This window comes from Protopterus annectens, chromosome 3.part1 (assembly GCF_019279795.1).
Source record: "Protopterus annectens isolate FY-2018-M chromosome 3.part1, PAN1.0, whole genome shotgun sequence".
NCBI lineage: Eukaryota > Metazoa > Chordata > Ceratodontiformes > Protopteridae > Protopterus > Protopterus annectens.
Window position 1 is genome coordinate 1,534,757,127 of NC_056732.1, and position 22,032 is coordinate 1,534,779,158.

The 22,032-nt window shown below is 40.2% G+C and overlaps 1 protein-coding gene across 2 annotated transcripts in view; it reads right to left on the reverse strand.

Moving 5' to 3' along the window:
- The window catches only part of LOC122798555 (autophagy-related protein 9A-like), a 1,089,020-nt gene that overhangs the window by 992,004 nt on the left and 74,984 nt on the right, over positions 1-22,032 (reverse strand). For both annotated transcript variants that reach the window (XM_044067609.1, XM_044067608.1), the window contains exon 2: positions 199-344. In XM_044067609.1, the coding sequence (XP_043923544.1) occupies positions 199-310 (112 nt within the window). In that variant the 5' untranslated portion in view covers positions 311-344. The remainder of the gene's footprint in view (positions 1-198; positions 345-22,032) is intronic.

Sequence of the window (22,032 nt, forward strand, 5' to 3'; positions counted from 1 at the left end):
TAGAGCATTTCTTTCCAGGACTCCGCCGAAATTGGCTCGTTCAAAGTCAGACTTTCCCAGTAAATAAATAATAAATTATGGGGAAAGGGCTAACACAGCCCAAGAAAGTTTTAGGTACTGGGCTAGCTATGTCCTCCTAGTCTTAGTCTAGTCAGTAACAAAGATGAAACCTTAGTGACAGATCAGGACATTCCTTACCTTTCAACCCTTCAGGTACATGCACTAACATATCATCCTCCCCAGCTGGCATGGAATCTTCCTCTTCATCATCCAATCGCTGGTATTCTCGATATTTGTTAAGGTTTGCCATTTCATGTCACATTTTCTTATACTGTTTCAGGTCACTGCAAAAAAATAAATAAATGAAAATTCAAACAAACTGTCTGCTCAAATTATATATTACTACAAAAAAGCAGAGTCTTTCTGCCATACACAAGGATCTAATCTAGTAAGACTTCAAGTGAGAGAGTACCAATGAAACTACTTCACTGGAACATATACTCCACAGCTGGAACTCTCCATGGTATTTTGAAATCATCTGCATTGGAGATAAAGTCTCCTAGATAAACGTGCAAGAAAATGTAATGAGTGCATGCTGTTTATTCTACTTGAAATCTGCTCACTGCATATGAGAAACAATCAAAATCTCCTTCATTATTAACATTAAGGAAATTCCTTAGCTGTTGGAATGATTGTGTGGAATAAAAAGAAACCATGTATTTATATATGTGGGCTGTTAATAATAGAAAGTTAATACAAAGTTAATCTGAAAATATTCATTAAGCAAGCGAGTATTTCCCCCACAAACACTGAACTCTATTGCATTTCCATTATTGCGTTAGGAATGAGCCCTGCTCTGACTGTGTACATGGGTTAAAACAATAGAAAAGGGGGAAACAAATTAAATCAGACTATATGGATGCCACATACGTTTACAGTAACACTGCTTTAGCTGTTTCCTCAATGTGTGTGCGCAGTCTAAAAAAGGTCAATCATAGATGACAGATTCAAAGATAATGCAAGGTCATGAAGTTTCATGACCACTCTCACCTTGCCAATATCTTCTCTCTGGCCACATCCCCTTTCTTCAAGAGGGGCAAACTGATCAATCCTGGATAAGATGTGAGAATAACCACCCAGTCATCTAGTTTATGCTTAAAGGATGATACTGAATTGTACTGCTTAAGAATAAGATGCAGAAGTTTATTCCAAAGGTTTCAAAGGCACTGGGTTATGAACCTGTCCCACCACCATGTTTTACTTATCTGTTTGTGAAGATTCAGGTCCCTCATTTAGTCTTGCTGGAAATATTGGGCTTTTGAAGAAACAAGAGGTCCAACACAATAAGGTCTGTAATGGCACAATAACGAAGACAGATCTCTCCCCAAAAGTTTATACGACTGAATAGAGGAATAGAGTTTCCAGCTTCTCTTGGTAGCTCAGAGACTTTAGGCCTGTGATGTTTTTAGTTAGGAAACTTCAGAGTCTTTCTAATAGTTTGATAGGTTTAGTGAGGGACATCCAAAAGTAGGTGTTGTAACTAATAACTGGCCTCATTAATGCTGAGTATGAAGGAGTCACTACCTATTCACACCTTGATAATATTCCTTTGGTAATTAGCTGGGCTAAATAAAAGAATTTCCTGACAACCATTATCAGATAACAGACAAAAGAGAGGGAACTATCAACCCAAGTACCTAGGTCCTCGAATACATTTTCTTTTTGTAGAGGTGTGATGTCTAGACAGTATAATGAAGGGAGGGGATGTTCTAACAAAAGCGATAGTACTACACTTTTTAGCATTTAGTTTGATCCCATTTTAGTTCATCAAGAGTTTACTAGGAGAAGTTTGAGTGCCAGAGGGTGAGTTAACAATAACACAAAGTTTGCAATCATCAGCAAATTTTATTAGCCACTGGTCTTGGCTCTCTGCTTGGAGGTCTGAGCATTAACTACCAAAAAAGAGAGGTTCCAGCACAGTCACTAGCAAGAAATATTCTATATTAGTACAAGGAGGTGTGGTACAGAAAAAATAGCACACTCAGATGTGTATCTTTGGGTGTGGGGGGTGCTGTTGGTCTTGATAAACAAATACAAATTCCTGGCTAAAGCATGCATAAGGCAAGATCTACGCCACAATACTACCACTAGCATTGCATGTGTACAGCACATTGTTGGGGTGCCACCTTGCCAACAGAAAAGGTATCTGTGAGAGCTGCTTAGAGAAGAAGAAAAAAAATAAAAGAACGGTATGGATAGTAAATAACTGTCTTCAGGCAATCACTTTAGCAACTTCTCTACTGTGACTAGACAGAGAATAGAAGGTGAACAGCAGAGAAAAATGGTTCTATGCACGGCTGGGTGTGGACTAAGAGTTTACAAGTATTTTAGTTCCTTGTTAACGGTGACAAGTAGACTGGCAGAAAGCAAGAAACTGCACACTGCAGAAAAAATTTGTTTAGTCAGTCAGGTTAATAACTTACATCCACACTTTTTCCAGAAGCAGAACAGCAAACAGGATCAGTCTTCCTTCTACTCCAGTGTCATCCCACTGATGTTACGTCAACTCAAATTAGAATGAGCTTATTCAGGATGAGGAAATTTTGTCTGCTCTACAAGAGAGTGGGAAAATAAAAATAGGATTTCCTGGAGACTATCTATAACAACAGGACCTTTGTGGGACTATCTACTGAACCATTTATCTATTTATTAAGTAGTTGTTAAATGGGTAAGTCGGCTGATCACTGGGCCAGCTTCAGCACTTTTTTATATAGGAAGCATATTTTTTAATCAAAACTACTGTCAAAAAATGCATCGGATCTAGGCTTGTCTTTTTCCCAGTGTTAGTGTGAACATGCTGTGGTTAGATTTAAATAAGCTGGTGTGGGTGAGCTCCCCTCCCCACACGCACAAAATTAACTGCTGTCAAGCTGTTCTGACTGGTTAAGTGGGTTGCTGCAAGGACCTTCTTTGGCACGTGTAATATACTATACCTACAGGTTTACTACCACAATCTTGAAAATCATAATCATACGACCATAATAGTAAAAGGCTAAAACACTAAAGATCACAATACTGAACTCATGAACTTGCCCTTTGCAGGACCCATGTTAGTATTCATTCCAGAATCCACACCCTCGCAGGACCCATGTTAGCACTCATTCCTAGAGTAGGAACCATGATAGTATTCTTTCCTAAATTCACACTGGTAGGGGAATTCAATATTCAAGATTTTTTAGACATTGTGGTTGCCAGCATTTTTGTCTTTCAATATTATGGTTTCAGGATTATGATTTTTAAGATTCAGGGCTTTGAGACTGTGACATTAAACCACATACATGCATGTACATTAACCACCACCTTTTACTATCACTTACTTCTCTCTTGGTTTACAGTACTTCAGTTAGCACAGAACTGACTACTGGTCCATCCCTTGCACTTCACATTAGCAATACTCAATAAAAATCAAAGGCACAAAAACTAGACTCCTGAATATTAACAGCAAAAATGACAAATGGACGTCCCAAAATTATGGACAATACAGCACAACTTCATAATTTTAACCATTACCGAATCTTGAATTAAGGACAATCGCTATGCTACCAATTTCTTAAATCAAAAACTACACTTGTTTCCTCAACAACAGACCATGACCAGCACAATTTAGGCTTCCCTACTAGATACAATTCAACTAATACAGACTCAGACCCCAACTGGTTCATAGATATTCAGATACTGCTGAGTCCCATGACCATTCACAAGGCCTTGCCAGTATCTGCCCTCAATCCACACTTCCTTTCTTTAGAATGGTCATACCAGTCAATCCTGGAGCAAATTAGTGGATACCAATCCAGTCATCTAATTTTATGTTTAAATTCAACTCATCAGAGGTCCTTATCATATTTCTAAAACTAAATAAAATGAAACAAGCATGCATTATTGTCTTACACCTTCCCACTGGAGATAATATACACACTCTAGAGAATATTCTACACTGAATTACAACAACATTCCAGCAAGGAAAAAATACAACTAGGGGATGTCAGTATTAACTGGCTCAATCTTACCCAAAGCTCATCTATTTTCATCACAAACTTATTGACTTCAAATAACTAATTCACAGCCCCACATATCTAGTAAAAACAAACAACAGTTCCAAACTGGACTAGATCCTTATCTCAGATCCTATTACATTCACCTCTACAGATACTCTTTCAAATTCTATGAGTGACCACCGTCATCGCTATGCCAACAGACTTAATACTCATCCACCTGAACAATAAATGTACAAAACTACATGTAGCATCTTTAACGTTAACCCTGACGCACGCAATTCTTCTCTTGCCTCCACTAACTGAAATATCCTGAAAGCCCTTCCACTGGATGAAGCTGCGAAAATATTTAATTCATCATTCCTAAACATCCTAAACAGCCTAGCCCCACCAAGAAAAAAAGAGAGAGAGTCAAAACACAGAATGCAAACTGCCTCTCCAAAACCAGTAGAATCCGTACACAAAACAGATACAAAGCCTGTGAACATTGGCAAAAAAAAAATAAAACACCACAACGCTGGTACAGCAAAGTACACCATAAAGTACAGTTTTGTACCTACCATAAATGTAGATGTTCGAAGATCCACATTGCTGCAGTCATAACTTGTGGGTAGTCCACTGTCCTCGGTCGGCCCGAATACCAAAGTGTTAGGCTGGCGTCGGTCATGGTCGCTCAGATCTGACGTCAGTACGCCGTGGTACTAAAGCGCATGACCGACGCCAGTCTTTCTTGCCCCAGATGTCAGAAGGCCTTAAAAAGAAAGGCCATAGCCAAAAATAGAAAAATACCCAATCACCAAAATAGCAACAATAGATACACCACAAATCACACAGCCACCCCAAACTACAGAGGGGAAGGAGGGAGGGTAAATTAGCCTGCAGCAATGTGGATCTTCGAACATCTACATTTATGGTAGGTACAAAACTGTACTATGTTCTTCATCTCACATTGCTGCAGTCATAACCTGTGGGTAGAATCCCAAAGCAAAGGTAAAGGGAGGTTGGTAAAATCAAATAGCATTAGGAGCTGCTAACATGCCCTGTAAAACTGCAGTGGCAAACCCAGCCCTAGATTTGGAATAAAGAGGAAGATGGTAATGTTTAGAAAAAGTGTGCACTGAACTCCAGGTAGCTGCCTCCAAAATATCCTTAGTAGCTACTCCCCTTAAAAAAGCAGTAGAAGTGGCAGTAGCCCTAGTGGAATGAGGTCTGATTCCAGCCGGAACCTCCTTACCATGATGAGAATAACAGAAAGCAATGCAATGCCCAATCCACTTAGAAATAGTTTGTTTTGAAACAGGTTTTCCTTGAGACCCCAAGGCAAAAGAAATGTAACTGTTGGGACTGCCTGAACCCTTTAGTTCTGCTCAAATAATAACGTAACTGCCTGTGAATGTCCAAAGAATGCAAAATTTTCTCATAAAATGTAGGCAGATGAATAGATTGGTTTAAGGCCACATTAGAAACAACTTTAGGCATAAAAGTAGGATTAATACGTAGTGAGACCCTATCCTTATGAAATATCAGGAAGGGTTCAACTGCCATTAGAGCCTGTAATTCAGATACCCTTCTAGCAGACGTAATGGCCAACAAAAAAGCAGTCTTCCAAGACAAAAACTTCAACTCTGAAGTAGCTGCAGGTTCAAAAGGAGGTAAAGTGAGCTTTTCCAACACAAAATTGAGATCCCAGGAAGGAGTAGGAGCTCTACGTGGGGTCTTATGTTCTTTGCCCCTCTAAGAAATTGCTTGAACAAAGGGTGAGAGAATAATGGTGGGTCACAGTCATAGTGAGCAGAAATGGCTGCAGCATGAACTTTTACAGAGGAGAAAGACAAACCCTTGTCTAATAATTCTGTAAGATACTGAAGTGAAACACTCAAATTAGGCACTGAAACATCAAAGCTCTTTGTTTTGCTCCAAAGAAAAAATCTCCTCCATTTATCAGCATAAACTTTCCTTGTACTAGGCCGTCTGGCCTCCAAAATGACATTCAAAACTTGAGGAAGCTGCGACCCCAGGGTCTAAAACAGAATCGCCAGGCTGTCAGATGCAGGGACTGAATCCTGACATTGCGGAAATGATTGCTTGCCTGGGACAAAAGGTGTGGAATTAATGGCAAAGGCCAAGGAGGCTCCCGTACTAAAGTCCTCAGCAGAGGGTACCAGTGCTGCCGTGGCCAATCTGGAGCTATCAGAATCATGCAAGGCTTGTCCTGCCTGACCTTTAGGAGCACCTTGGGAAGGAGAGGTAGAGGGGGAAAGGCATAAACGTGAAGGTTGTTCCAACTGAATGATAGAGCATCCACTTTCCAAGCTTTTGGGTGAAACAGCTTTGTGCAAAACTTTGGCAGTTGGTAATTCAGTGGAGAAGCAAACAGATCTATGTCTGGAGTCCCCCATGCCACCGTCCACTGTTGAAAGACATGAGGATCCAATTTCCACTCGTGGGGATCCACCATCTGTCTGCTCAAAACATCTGCTAAGGAGTTCTGTGCTCCTGGCAGAAACCTTGCCTGAAGGGTGAGGTGCAAACTGAGAGCAGTCTCCCACAAAATCATAGCTTGTCTGCAACGAGGGTACGAATGGGTACCCCCCTGCTTGTTGATGTACCACATGACTGTTGTGTTGTCTGTCTGAATCAACACTTGTCCTGGGTGAAGTAAATCCTTGAAAGCCATCAATGCAAATTGGACTGCTAACATCTCCTTCATGTTGATATGCAAATGTTGTAGTCTGGCAGGCCACGTGTCTTGAACCCATTTTCCATTGAAGTGTGCTTCCCAGGCCATGTCTGAGGCATCTGTCGTTAAGATCTGACTCGCCTCTGGTCGGGTCACAGAGAGTCCCTTGTTTAGGTGACATTCCTGAGCCCACCACAAAATTCCCTTTGGATGCAAGGTATCATCTGAATGACAGTGTCCAAATCGTGGCAGTGTTGAGTCCATACGCTTTTGAGATACCATTGTAGCTTCCTCATATGCAGTTTGGCATTGGGAAGCACCAGAATACAAGATGCCATGAACCCCAAGGCTTGAAGGACTGTCCTTGCAGTCAGCCTGGACCGTAGAGACAATTGTTGGAAGTAAAGGGTAAGATTTCTTTGTTTGTCCGGGGTCAAAATGCCATCTGAGAAGCTGTATTCAGTCTCACACCCAGAAAGCACATGTCCTGAGAGGGTACTAGACTGGACTTTGTTTCGTTCACAGAATACCCTAGGCACCTTAACACTGCCATAACACACTGTAGATGGTGAAGTAACTTGACTTTGTCTTGAGCCAGAATCAGGCAATCGTCCAAATAAGGATAGATTTGTATTCCCCTTAACCTTAAGAAGGCTATCACCGGTGCCAGGACCTTTGTGAACACCCTGGGCGCAGTAGATAAGCCAAAGGGCAATGCAGAGAACTGATAATGTAAAGTCCCAGCCCGAAAACGCAGGAACCTCCTGCAGCTGGGCCTGATAGGAATGTGAAGATAAACCTCTTTGAGATCCAAAGTTACCATCCAGTGATCTTTGCCTAATAGAGGCAGAAGTTGTTGCAAAGTTAACATCTTGAATTTTGGAATGTCCAGGTATGTGTTGAGAATAGACAAATCCAGAATTGGTCTCCAAGTGTTTCCTTTCTTTGGTACAAGAAACAGGCGAGAATAAAATCCTAGGCCTACTTCTGATGGAGGGACCCCCTGGATAGCCCCCAATTTGAGAAGTAAAGAAATCTGTTTGTGAGCCTCCACCTTTTGCTGAGAAGGAACGTCTGGCATGCCTTTGAAAGGAGGCAAGGTGTGAAAATAAAACTTGTAGCCTCGATGTATAATGTCCAACACCCATTTGTCCTGAGTGACTAAAAGCCAATTTTTCCTGAAATGTGCCAACTTTCCTCCCAGAGGAGCTGCCAGACAGGAGGGATCTGGCAGCTGGAGATACAGGTCATTGGGTCTGTTTACGAAAAGGCTGACCCCTGCCCTCACCTGAAGATTGTGCAGGGAAACTCCACTTCCTAGGCCGGAAAGAACCTTGAGCATGAGCTCTGCCCCTACCACGTCTAGATCTGCCCCTAGACTGTAAATCAGAAGAAGGATAAGCCCATCCCTTAGTAGGCCAATTTCTGCTAAACTTAGGGGGCTGCAGCTGTAAAAAATCCTTAACTGTTTGCATAGACTTAGCTTTGTCTTCCATTTTCTTCAAAACTGACTCCACAGGAGAACCAAACAGAACTTCAGACTGAAGGGGAGCATCCAAAATACGAGCTTTAACATGCTCTGACAAATTCTGATCCTTAAGCCAGGCGTGCCTACGAATAACTGATCCAGTGGCAGCCACCCTGGAAGAGGCCTGAAGAGCATCAAAACCACACTGCAAAGAATGCTTACCCACCTGATCAGAGGCATGAACTAAATCCTGCAATTCCTTACACTCAATGCCCTCTGCCAAAGCATCTACCTTAGATTTCAACTGACTTAGGAGAAAGTTCTGGTACTTCAGCATATGAAACTGGCAATTCAAAGCCCTCATTGCTAGAGTGGAAGAGGTATACACTTTTTTACCCCATCTATCCAAAGCTCTAGAATCTTTATCCATAGGAACTGGATTCTTTACAATAGAAGCCCTGACACCCTTAGGTCCCTGGCTAATAGTTTCTGGGTCAGCTCTCGGGCTTTTATACAAATATTTATGAGCCTCAGGCACTCTGTAATACCTGTCTGGCTTGACCGGGGCAGGAGGCAAAGAATCAGGATTAAGGGAAGCTTCAGAGAAAACATCCTGAACAACATCCAAAACAGGGGGTATAGCCAAGGGCCTATGCTGTGGTAAAAACAAAAATTCCCTAAGTCTCTTTCTAGAATCTGAGAAATCCTGACCTTCCCACTTAAAATGCTCTCAAATGGAATGCAGGGTTTCAGAAAAAGAAAAATCCTCTGGGGGGGGAAGCAGAAGGACTAGAATCCTCTGCATCTGAATCAGAATAAGGAGGAAAATCCTGAATGTCTTCAGCCAAAGACTCCGAGTAATCTGAAGAATGCTCTAATCCTTCCACCTCTGGCTCCACCCTAGGCCTCTTATCTGGAGGAGGCAAAGAACCCCTGATTAAGGTAATTAAATCTTCTGCCATTTTCAGCATATGCTTTTTAGGTGCAGAACCTGCAAAACTAGGGCTGACGCCAGAGGAAGACAAACCAGGCCTGACCTTGGAAGGTACCTTAGAGACAGAAGTAGAAGGCCTAACCACCTTATGCAAATGAGGGACTACAGAAACCTGAGAGGCCCCCTCAGCCTGACCCGACTCCTGAGAGGCCACATCCTGCAAAACTAAAGGCTCCCCCTGAAACTCAGCTGAAACCTCAGCTGGATCCACAGATTCCACCGTAGTTTCTAAAGAACCGGCGTCCGTAACGGACGACTCATCCTGTTTGGACTTTAACGATTTTTCCTTGCGCTTCTTAGCGGTAGCGGGCGTCGGAGGATCCGACGGCATATTGTAATTACACCGCTTACCGAAGACAAGCCTAGCACAATCTAACCTGCGATTAATGGTGCGCTTATTAAATCTAGCACAAAAGCGACACCCGACTACATCGTGCTCAGGCCCCAAGCAAGGAATACAAAGAGAGTGGTAATCCCTATGAGGTATCTGTTTCCCACAAGAAATACAATTATTCACTTTTTCTGACATCCGGATTTAACTGAGGCAAGAAAAGACAAAAATATTCCCCAACGGGGTACTTAGCCCAACTTGGTCTTCGGTCTGAAACTCAGAATACGAAAATTTCAGGACGCCGAACGGCACTTGCAAAACGCTGCTTCTGCTTCGGACCATGCGGCAAGAAAGACTGAGGATATGGCGTCGGTCATGCGCTTTAGTACCACGGCGTACTGACGTCAGATCTGAGCGACCATGACCGACGCCAGCCTAACACTTTGGTATTCGGGCCGACCGAGGACAGCGGACTACCCACAGGTTATGACTGCAGCAATGTGAGATGAAGAACATCTAACAAAGAAACAAATAAATGCTGAGAAAAATATACTGCAGAAATTCAAAACATTAAATAAACAAAACCATAAAAATTCTGGAAATCAATAGCACACCCAAGCAACAATATAACCTAACCCTTCTACAAACCCCCACTAGAAACTGTCACACAATTCAACACTTCATGGAAAGTACATCATCGCACATCACAAATTCTCCCACCACTTTACCTTACCCCAATCAACAACAACACACTAATTCCTCAAATTTCTGACCACAATATGCTCCTTCCTACAAAAACTTCTCCTCAACAAATTAAAGCTTTGCTCTACCTATGCTGATAACTTCCCTAGTGAATACCTTAAAATGGAGTTAGCAGAATTGCCTACCCAATCTCAATCCTCATAAACAGGTTCATTTAGAAATCCTATGTCGCCTCTTTTTGGAAAAATATTCAAGTAACACCCCAATACTTAAATGCAGGCTATCAACTGAAATCTCTCACTTTAGACCAATGTCAATCCTACCCCACACCCCCTTTCCAAAGTTCTAGGAAAAATGTATTCACAAACAACTACTGAAATACCTTATCAAGGAAAAACTCCTATTCCCCAACTCAACATGGTTTCCATAACTCATACAGTACTAAAACAACCCCCTATCCTTCACTGAAACGGTTAAAGCTAGGACACTGCCAAACTGGTTTCCTCTTTATTTCTAAACTCGTCAAAAGCCTTCAATACAGTTTGCCACAGCAAACTCCTTCTGTAAATTATCTTTCTTGGCCTACCACAAAAGACTATTTAATGGTTAAAAAGCTACTTGTCTGATTGACAACAGTCAGTCAAATGGCAACCAACCCTCTCTCCCTGTATCCCTATCACCACATGCATCCCAACAAGGCTCTATCCTTGGCTCCCTCCTCTTCAACATCCTCATCAATACTCTCCATACATCCACAAAACAGGCCTCCTTAATTCATTATTCAGATGATTCTGCACACATATTCCTCTGACCCTGCATCTCATCTCCAACTAATCACTCATGAAGCTTTTACTGCCACCAAAATGGCTTTGCAACTTTCAAATAAAGAGAAAAATTACTCCTTTTTTCCCCTAAACCCTTCTCCCATGAAAAAGTTAATTTCAAAATTCTACCTCTTAACAACAATCACTGTAGTCAACCTCCATACTGGGATTGTTAACAATGATAATCTCAGACATGACCTACACATCCAACTCTCAGGAAAAAAAAAAAATAAATAAATAAATAAAACAGCAAAAGGTTGTTAAACTACACAAACAAAAAATCTCTTCAACAATACAACCATAACACTTTAGTCACAACCTACCTGCTTTCCTCCACTCTTTATGGCACTCCTATATTTACAAATCTCCAGGTCTCAATAAAAACATTTGAACATTGTTACAATAAAACTGCTAAATTTGCAACAAATACTCCATTTAGAACCCATCAGTGCTTGGCATTCAAATCTCTAAACTAGACAGAACTCTCACACCTTCTAACATATACACAGCTATTCACGGCATTTAAACTTCCTGTCCTGCACTAAGTAATACAGTAATGCACTAAGCCCCCAACCTCACACTATGGTATACTGCTCCACAGCAGCTCTCTATCCCCTTAAATCAGCAGGAGATTGGCTACATAATAAGAGTATAAACCAAGTCTGGAATTCCTTGCATACAACTATTAGGACTAAATCCTATTTCCATTCCCTTAAAATCACAGTGAAGGACTATCAAGCCAACACCTGACTCTGCTCGTCTCCAGGATAACCTGTTCCCTTCTTAATAAGGGTTTATATTAGATGAACGAACAATTAAAATGTCGAGTACAACATGCTCGACACACTTTAAATCGAACGTTCATTTAATCAGAAGCTGAATATGCCGAAAATAGGAGTTTTGAAAACTTTTACTTGGCCATGTCACTGAATTTGACTTTTGACGTCAATATGCTAACCTGTCTCGAATGGCGAGGTAAGCAAATTCTTTCCTTGTGAAAGAATTTGCTTTGGCATTACCGGAAAATTGCCCTTTCCCCAATGTAGAGCCATCTTGGAGTTGGTATATTTAGTTACGGGGGTGTGGGGGACACAGCAACCCACATTGGGATGTGTGAGGGAGGGGTGAAGCCCCCCACCTTCTCCTAAAAAGCAGAAGTGTGTTTTTTGATATGAAAAGTTTGAAATAATGTGAGCGAGTAGGGGTGTACATATATTGGTAGTTTGTATATGTCTCGCATGTCAGTACAGGGAAGGTCCTGGCCAAACAAAATCTTTCGATTACCTGATTTTCAGCCATTTCAGTTTTCGATTAGATGAACGTTCGATTAAAAGTGTCGAGCATGTTGTATTCGACATTTTAATCATCTGTTCATCTAATATAGACCTCTTAATAATACCATCCATTCCCCTTCATTACTATTACCACCTACCTACTTAATACCTCCTAACCTATGTTCGATTAACATTCCCTTAGATAATCTCCATTCCCTCCGATACATATCTCTTGATTGCGATGTTTTCCTTCTTTGAATGCACTGTAAACTTTGGATCTCTATGCCATTTCACTGTTTATCAAAGTATTTTTAACTAATTTCATCAATGTATGTATTTAACTAAGTACATCATTATATTTGTTTAACCAAGAAACTAATTTTTAATTATATATCACTGTGGAATTGTTTACTATGTATTACTGAGAAGCTTTTCTCCCAAGGTCAATGGTGGAAATAGGCAGCTCACCCAGTCATATTTTCCTTGTGAATAAAGTCAATAAATAAAAGGAAGACAGCGAGTTGCACTGCTTACCATGCAGGAGAAGTTTATTCCACAGGTCTGGGAGGCACTATGATATAAACCTACCCCTTCATCGTGTTTAATTTATCTGCTGATGAAGATTTTAGACCCTGGTTCTAGTACTGGTGGAGATACTTGGCCTTGACAAGAAACAAGACAACTGGGTCTCTAATAGCACAGTAAGTGAGACAGATCTTCCATCAAAAATCTATAAGACACTGAGCAAACTGATACAGCTTCTAGCCTCTCTTAGTAGCTCAGTGACTTTAGGCCTGTGATATTTTTGGTTAACATGTTTAATAAGATACACCGCAAAGGGAGCATTGCACTCTAACTGGCCTGATCAATGCTGAATACAAGAGAGTGATTACCACTTTACATCTTGTCAGGTTCATAGATTAGTATTAGGCTAACTGCCCTTGGGGGCCATTTTAAGCCTAGCCAATTAGCATCACATTGTGTCTGTAAGGTAAACACATTAACCATTATGCCAACCTCCCACCATTCCTTTAACAAATAGGCTAAATAAAAGGATTTTCAGATAACCGTTGTCCCATGATGGACAAAAGATGGTGAGCTTTCATTCCAGCTGCCTAGGACCCTGACTACATTTTCATTCTGTAGTGGTGTGTTGTCTACAGTGCGATAAGGGGAGGGGTTGTATAGCAAATAATTAAAAGTCATTTTCTTAAATTCAATATAGCTGTTCTTCACATTCCTCCATCTGGCACTCAAGTGGAGTCCGACTACTTGATTAAACTCCTCCATCATATTAGGCAACTTTAAACATGTAACAGTGGGGGATATAAATATTAACTGGCTTTCAGAATAAACAAACAAATGTTGTTGTCTTTTGGCTTTTCTCGGTTAGGGGTCGCCACAGCGGAACTCTGGTCCGCTAATGATTGGCAGTAGATTTTCACAAATGCCGAGGTGCCAGCTTGACGTTCAACCTTCAACAAAGGCACACCCATTTACGCATGTCTTTCGAACGCCCACCTAACCGCAGGGAGGACATGCAGACTTCCACACAGAAGGCACTCCCCGCACTCCAGCCGAGAATCGAATGGGATAACCTCTTGCTGTACATTGTCTTTAACAGACAAAATGATGATAAACCTCCTGAAAAAGAAGTAAACAAACTAACAATACTACCCAACAGTGACGTGACCAAATCTTTTTTTTTTTTATTCAATCCCTCAACATTCAGAAATCAATTCTTATATTTATTCAAACATGGTCAATTGTTTAACCTTCCAAAATTTAAGGGACACATAACTTAGCACAATAAACTGGACAGAAATGCACAATAAAAATAACCAAAAAAAAAGAGCTACCAGTAAATTGAACAAAATACTGGAACCCATATACGATTATTTTAGAAGTCTTAATACCAAGGGAAGAAAAGGAGCAGCATGTCTATGGATTACAGTAGCAGTTCAACAACTGCTAAGACAGAGACAGAGCCTAGAAACAGACAAAAAGTGATCTAAACAATATTAACATGAAATTATATTATCAGGATCTAAAACAATGGATGAAAACTAATACTTCTAAAGCCAACTGTATAAGAAAAAAACTGTGTAAGAAAACAGATAACATGACAATCCTGGACAGCAAATGCTTCACAAATTACTTTGCAACTACTAGTAATAATACTCACAATCTAAATAAATAATTGCTCAATAATATCACAGGTGTACTTCCATACATCCAAAAAAAAGCACACATTGCAAATATTAACCATACTAATAATAATACGATAAATAATAACTTCTTATAACTGAACAACTATCTCAGCCCCTCACTTTAAGCAACTTTTCACAGAGCAACTACAGGAGTCTCTAGAAAATGCATTCATAAGCCAATAAAATATTCAATACTGCACACTAAATTCTTAAAAATAGTTTCCCAACAGTTAAGTAAAGCTCTTACACCACATCTATATTGTTAGCTTAACCTTGGGAACACTTACATATAGTGGAGGTATGTATCCTTCACGCAAATCCCCAAATCTAAAAACCCTGCCAATACTTAAAACTTTAGACCTACTGCTATACTATGCCCCTTTACTAAGATCTTAGAAAAACTGCTTTATAAACAGCTGATGGAATAGATTTCCAAATATGACCTCAAAAACAGCAAGGGGTAAGAATACATGATGCACTACAGTAAATCACATCTATGAAGCAACAGAGGAAGGCAAACTCACTTGTACCTTATTCATAGATCTAAAACGGGGTTTTGAATCCGTTAACCATGAGCTATTGCACAAACCTTTCAATAACTTTGGCATCAGTGTCAAAGCACTACAGAGATTTAAATCTTATCTATGTTACAGAATTTCCTCATCACAGGATGGCCATACTTCCTAAGAAAATGGTACCTTATCACCCGGAAGTCCACAAATGTACATCCTTGAAGCTCTACTTTATGATAGAATTACTAATTTGCCACTTGAATTTCCAAATCTGCACTGCATTATGTATGCAAGTGATATAATTATTCTTGCTTTATATAACTCTTCTACCCTTCTCCAAGAAAAACTGCACAATGACTTCAGAAATGTTTGAAACTGATTAACTAGAAAGGATGTAGTGAGTAACTGCAAAAAGAATATATCAGTGCTATGTGGCTCTCAACAGAAACTGCAAAATAATCTAACTCTCACCAACAATGACTGTTAACGAATACCACTGGCTGCAGTAACACACCTACGATACATCAGTGTTGTTCACAACATTCAGCCTGCATACAGAATGCATTATAAGCAAACTCCTAACACAGTTAAAATAGTTTATGCATATCCTATTTACTACCTCTAGAAGTAAGAAAGGGTATAGTTATCTAAATGCAATACCCAAAACGAAATATTGCTTACCAAGCTCACTCTAAACTCAGCAGTAAATATGTACTCTCAGCAATTAAGAGAAAACAAAATATATTCTTTAATCATTTTTGAAAATCCAAAACAAAACCCTGTACTACTTTAAGTAACGCTAACGGGACAATTATTATCACTAGATCAATCTCCTATTAAAGTGAACAACTTTTAGATTATTAAATTATTCCTACTGCACACCTCTAGCAGCAAAACTCGAGCAAAAATAATTCACCTACCCATTGAGATCAAATACACTTAATGCAACTAGTGACAGCCCCTTTCAAGAAAACTACGAAGGGTGCACCCTTCTCTAAATTAGCTCTAGCAACATAGAATTCTCTACAACAGCACATAAGAAAACCCAACAACTAATTTACATTCAAAAAGAAGTTAATGCAACAGAAGGCAGCTGAATACAATTGTACTTGGTTTGGTACAGTCCTCTAAACAACCAGTAGTAGCATATATGATGACCATATGCATCCATTTGTAACATCCGCAATTGAACTGAATTTGGCAACAGAATGCAATAACTAAAACACCAATTTCTAATACTATTACTTCTACTCTATATCCAATAAGAATTAAACGTTAGCCATTCCATAAACATATCATACACTTGTTCTACTACTTCTTCTTTCGGCTGCTCCCGTTAGGGGTCACCACAGTGGATCATCTGTTTCCATTTCTTCCTGTCCTCAGCATCTTGCTCTGTCACACCAACCACCTGCATGTCCTCTCTCACCACATCCATAAACCTTATCTTAGGCCTTCCTCTTTTCCTGTTACCTGGCAGCTTCCTCCTTAGCATCTTTTTCCCAATGTACTCTGCATTCCTCCTCAGCACATGTCCAAACCAATGTAATCTTGCCTCTCTGGCTTTGTTTCCAAACCTTCGAACCAAGGCTGACCCTCTAATATACTTGTTCCTAATCCTGTCCACCCTCGTCAAACCCAGTGCAAACCTTAACATCTTTAACTCTGCCACGTCCAGCTCTGACTCCTGCCTTTTTGTCAATGCCACTGTCTCCAACACATATAACATAGCTGGTCTCATTACCCTCTTGAAGACCTTCCCTTTCACTCTTACTGATACTCGTCTGTCACAAATCACTCCAGACACTCTTCTCCACCCACTCCATCCTGCCTGTACTCTCTTCTTCACCTCTCTTCCACACTCACCATTACTCTGAACTGTTGATCCCAAGTATTTAAACTCATCCACCTTTTCCACCTCTACTCCCTGCATCCTCACCATTCCTCTATCTTCCCTCATATTCACACACATATTCTGTCTTAGTTCTGCTGACCTTCATTCCTCTTCTCTCTAGAGCATATCTCCACCTCTCCAGGGTCTCCTCCACCTGTTCCCTACTCTCACTACAGATCACAATGTCATCTGCAAACATCATAGTCCACGGGGACTCCTGTCTGATCTTGTCTGTCAACCTGTCCATCACCATTGCAAATAAGAAAGGGCTCACAGCTGATCCTTGATGTAATCCCACCTCCACCTTAAACGCATCCATCACTCCCACCGCAGACCTCACCGCTGTCACACTACCCTCGTACATATCCTGTACCACTCTTACATACTTCTCTGACACTCCCGACTTCCTTATACAATACCACAACTCCTCTCTACGCACCCTGTCATATGCTTTCTCTAAGTCCACAAAGACACAATGCAACTCCTTCTGACCTTCTCTGTACTTCTCCATCAACACTCTCAGAGCAAACATCACATCTGTGGTGCTCTTTCCTGGCATGAAACCATACTGCTGATCACTAATCATCACCTCCCTTCTTAACCTAGCTTCCACAACTCTTTCCCATAACTTCATGCTGTGACTGATCAATTTAACCCCTCTGTAGTTACTACAGTTCTGCACATCGGCCTTATTCTTAAAAATCGGTACCAAAACACTTTTTCTCCATTCCTCAGGCATCCTCTCACTTTCCAATATTTCATTAAACAATCTAGTTAAAAACTCCACTACCATTTCACCTAAACACCTCCATGCTTCCACAGGTATGTCATCTGGACCAACAGCCTTTCCATTCTTCATCCTCTTCATAGCTATCCTTACTTCCTCCTTGCTAATCCACTGCACTTCATGATTCACTATCCGCACATCATCCAACCTTCTCTCCCTTTCATTCTCTTCATTTATCAGCCCCTCAAAGTACTCTTTCCATCTGCTCAACACACTCTCCTCGCTTGTGAGTATGTTTCCCTCATTATCCTTTATCACCCTTACCTGCTGCACATCTTTACTAGCTTGTTGTACTAATTCATTATTTATATATATATATATATATATATATATATATATATATAAATATATATATAGAAATATATACATATATATATATATATATATATATATATATATATATATACACACACACACACATACATATATACATGCATAACATTACTTAGATGTTATTGCAACTGTCTACACTTCTGTAGGTGTTCTCTTAAACTGTAATTGCCTAATTGTCACAAATCTTGCCTGGAAAGGATCTGTGAACCAGATCAGTAACCAGTTTAACAAAGTTAAGTAAAGTAACTAAATAAATATATCAGTTAATAACACAAGGATGAACTGCACATTTTAATTTCAATACTAAAATCAAAAAGAAAGATGCAGAAATTATTAAAGGCACTTGATGGAATGAAAAAAAAACTGTGAAAAAGTTCTAGTAAAAGAAACCTCAAAACATAGTCAAATAAAATTGCTAATTTCAAAATACTCAGATTTCATGATAAAAAAAAATTCAGTTTAGATTAAAACTATTCGATAAAGCAATTCTACACATGGAGGTCGTCATTCAATTCAATAGAACACATTCCAAGTTTTTATAGTAGTCAGATGGCAAATGTGAACAAGTCTCTCCACTTCCAATAAATTAAACCAAAGGTGAAACCAAAATATCCTCATCTTTTACATATTATGGATGTTTGTATGCATTTATTACAACAAAAATGAAGTCGGTCCTCGCAAAGTTCACTTCCAAAGAAATATCCTGAACTGTTAATAAAAAACAAAACAGCCTTATCTTTGTATTACCTGCAAAACTCCAGAAGGTGAATACAGTTCTAGTCTAGACTAACTGAACCATCAGCTGACAAAGCTTCAAATGAAAACCAACAATAAAGACTTGCACCTTCCCACATACCCTTACTTATATTATACTAACTATGCTTACACAACAGAGAAGAAAACAAAACCCAAACATTTTGAATCACTGCCCACAAACAGAAACTGGACTTGCAGCGATTTCCTATGACAAACTCAAATAGGAGTTGAAAATCAGGGCAGAGAAATAGATGAGTTTAAACTTGTGTACAAGTAACAAAGCTCTTCCCTAGGACTCTGCAGATTTGTACTTCAAGGATTAAGTGAAACAAAGTCCCTTTTCCAGGCAGCAGATTACACTCAGTATGCATAGTAAAATATAGCCTTTACCATCAAAACTGAAAGAAAAGTTGAAAACGCAGAGCGAAAAATCCTGTAAACTATCTCTAGGATTCACTAACAGTGTGTAGGAGCATACAGGCATCATGTTCACTATGCTTGATATACTGAGACAACTACAGTGACTCAAAGGCATGAATAATTGCAGTCTCTAGCACCGCACAGTCAAGTTTCCTGAATGGCGCACTGGAATGCCTGGTACAATAATGTATATCAGCTGCTCCTGTGCTTGAAAATGACAAGCAGCACAACTTAGTCTGACAGAGCTACACAGCATTACTAAGACAGATGTCTACAGTAATGAATACCTTACCAAGAAGCACCATGTAGTCTTACAGCATTACTAACACAGGTGTCTACAGTACAGCATACCTTACCGAGCAGCACTATGTAGTCTGACAGAACTGCAGAGCATTACTAACACAGGTGTCTACAGTACAGCATACTACGAAGCAGCACTATATATCTACTTTATATGCACTAATCTGTAGAGTAGTCCGCTGCCTCATTCCATACCACTGCACCCAGTTGGCAATGTTGATTGCGATTAGGGACAAAACTAGACAAGCCAATCATGATGAACATGAGATGCCTAGCTGTATAATGCAGACATATTTAAAAGCTTGCATTCCTAAATTCAAGCACTTAAAATAGTGTTCCTCCCCTCTAAAATGAAGCATACTGTATAAGATACATATTGTAGGCTACCGAGCATTGTAAGGAGAGTCATGAGAATCTATCAGGTCAGTTGAAGGATTCTTAAGACCTTTAAGTTCAACTTTTTGCTTGAACTCTAGCCGTCTTCTGGAACTGTTGCAGATAATATAAACCCTGGTATAAATTTGTATATACCCATCCAGCCATCAAGACTAGCCTTAAGGGTAGACACAGTAATACCTTGCTTGACCTCTAGTGGTAACATTTCATAGGCAGGGAATACCTTGAGTTAGGAAACTCTCTCTCAAGTGAGTCTTGTTTGTTTAATGAATATCTGAGTCCAGGTGTTTGTAGAGTCACTGGTTTTGCAAAGAAAACAGGTCAAATGTGACTGGGTCTATCATAGCTTGGAAAGCAAGGCACAGGTCACCTTTAAGCACCTTGCAGGCTACTGAGTGTAAGGAGAGTTATGCTAATCTATCAGGGCAGTTGTAGGATTTAAGGCCTTTTATTTTCTTGGTTAGATTAATTTGGGGGTTCTCCAATTCAGTGATATGTTTGAATGTATATATACCAAAGGGGCACTAAGTGTGAGTGTGTGCATGTGTGTGCCTTCTGTGGAAGGTTGGGTGCCAGGCTGGCAACTCAACACCGTAAAACTCCACAGCCAATCATGAGCAGACAGGTAATCCACTGTGGCAACCCCTAACCGGGAAAAGCCGAAAGAAGAAGAAGGTCTAAGAAGGAAAGACTATTTCCTGATTATGATGGAAGCATGATGATGAGTGAGAGAGAGAGCGCTGTCCAGAAAAGTACCTGCATCTCTGATGACCACATCTGTATGAAGAGGAGTATCACTTACAATACATGGGGGGAGCAGATTTTATTTTTAATTATGTATTTATTTACATTTTTTAAACTAATGCTATTATGCTGCACTTTTAGCATTTAGCTTCACACTATTTTCAGTGCACCGGGTATGTGTATATTCCGGGCCTGGATGCATTTCTGGGATACTGAATTGGATATCTACAAAATAAATGCTAAACAAGAAAGGACCGAGCACTAACCCCTGTAGTACTCTAATGGTTACAATTTTTAGAGGGAGCAACTTTCACAACCTCGAATCTGATGACTAGCCAATCTGCAATTCAGTGGATACCACAGGGGTTTACATTAAGTTTTTCTAATTTTTAATAATATCAACATGGAAAATAGTGTCAAAAGCTTTGGCCAAGTAACAGTAAGCAGTGCTCACTGAGTAAGTACTACCCATAGCCTATGTAACCTTCTCAAAGAAGCTTACTAGGTTCAGGACACAGGACCCACCTTTCACAATACCAAAGTGGCTGGGGTCTAGATCAGTTCATAGGTTTAAAGATGGTTATTAGGCTAATGGCTCTAGAGCCCTTACAATCCTAGCAATATTTATCTCGAGTTGACCCAACTATCACTGATTAGGCTAGCAAAGTTAATTTAGATAAGAATCTATGATACTTAATGCCAACTGCCTCTGTCCATGAGGGACATGGTTACCAACCCCAGAATGAATTTGCGGCCACCCATCCACTGATCTAGGTTATGTCTGAAGGGGGTCAGGGAGAAGCTCTGTTTCATGTGAATCAGCAGCTTGTTCCAGAGAAGCATCAAACTCTAGGAGATGTGTCTATCTCTCCAACATGATCTGCTCATGTCACAGGCTAAGATCCCTGGGGTGAGAAACCCTCATGCAATTTGATTTGCAAATGTGTAGTATCTGCATTATGGGAGGGTCAGAGACAGCACTGTAGGCCACACACAAGTCAATTCTTTACAGCTTATAGGAAGGCCACACACAAGTCAATTCTTTACAGCTTATAGAAGACAAGAATACGGTGACAGGGCTTTCAGTCTTTCCACATAGGTCTTGTTTTGTGTGCCCTATATTTTCTTAGTGAGAAAATTCTGAGGTCTCTCCAGCTGTTGCAGGTGTCTGGTGAGGTACATGCAAAAGGGAACACTGTACTCGATTATTGGTCTGATGAGGCCCATGTATAATGGAATTATAACATCCTTAGATCTGGATGCAACACCTTTACTTATGAGATGTGCCACATAGAAGGATTTCCTTACCACTGTGGAAACGTGGTGGTCAAAGTTCAGACTGCTATCAATCTGTG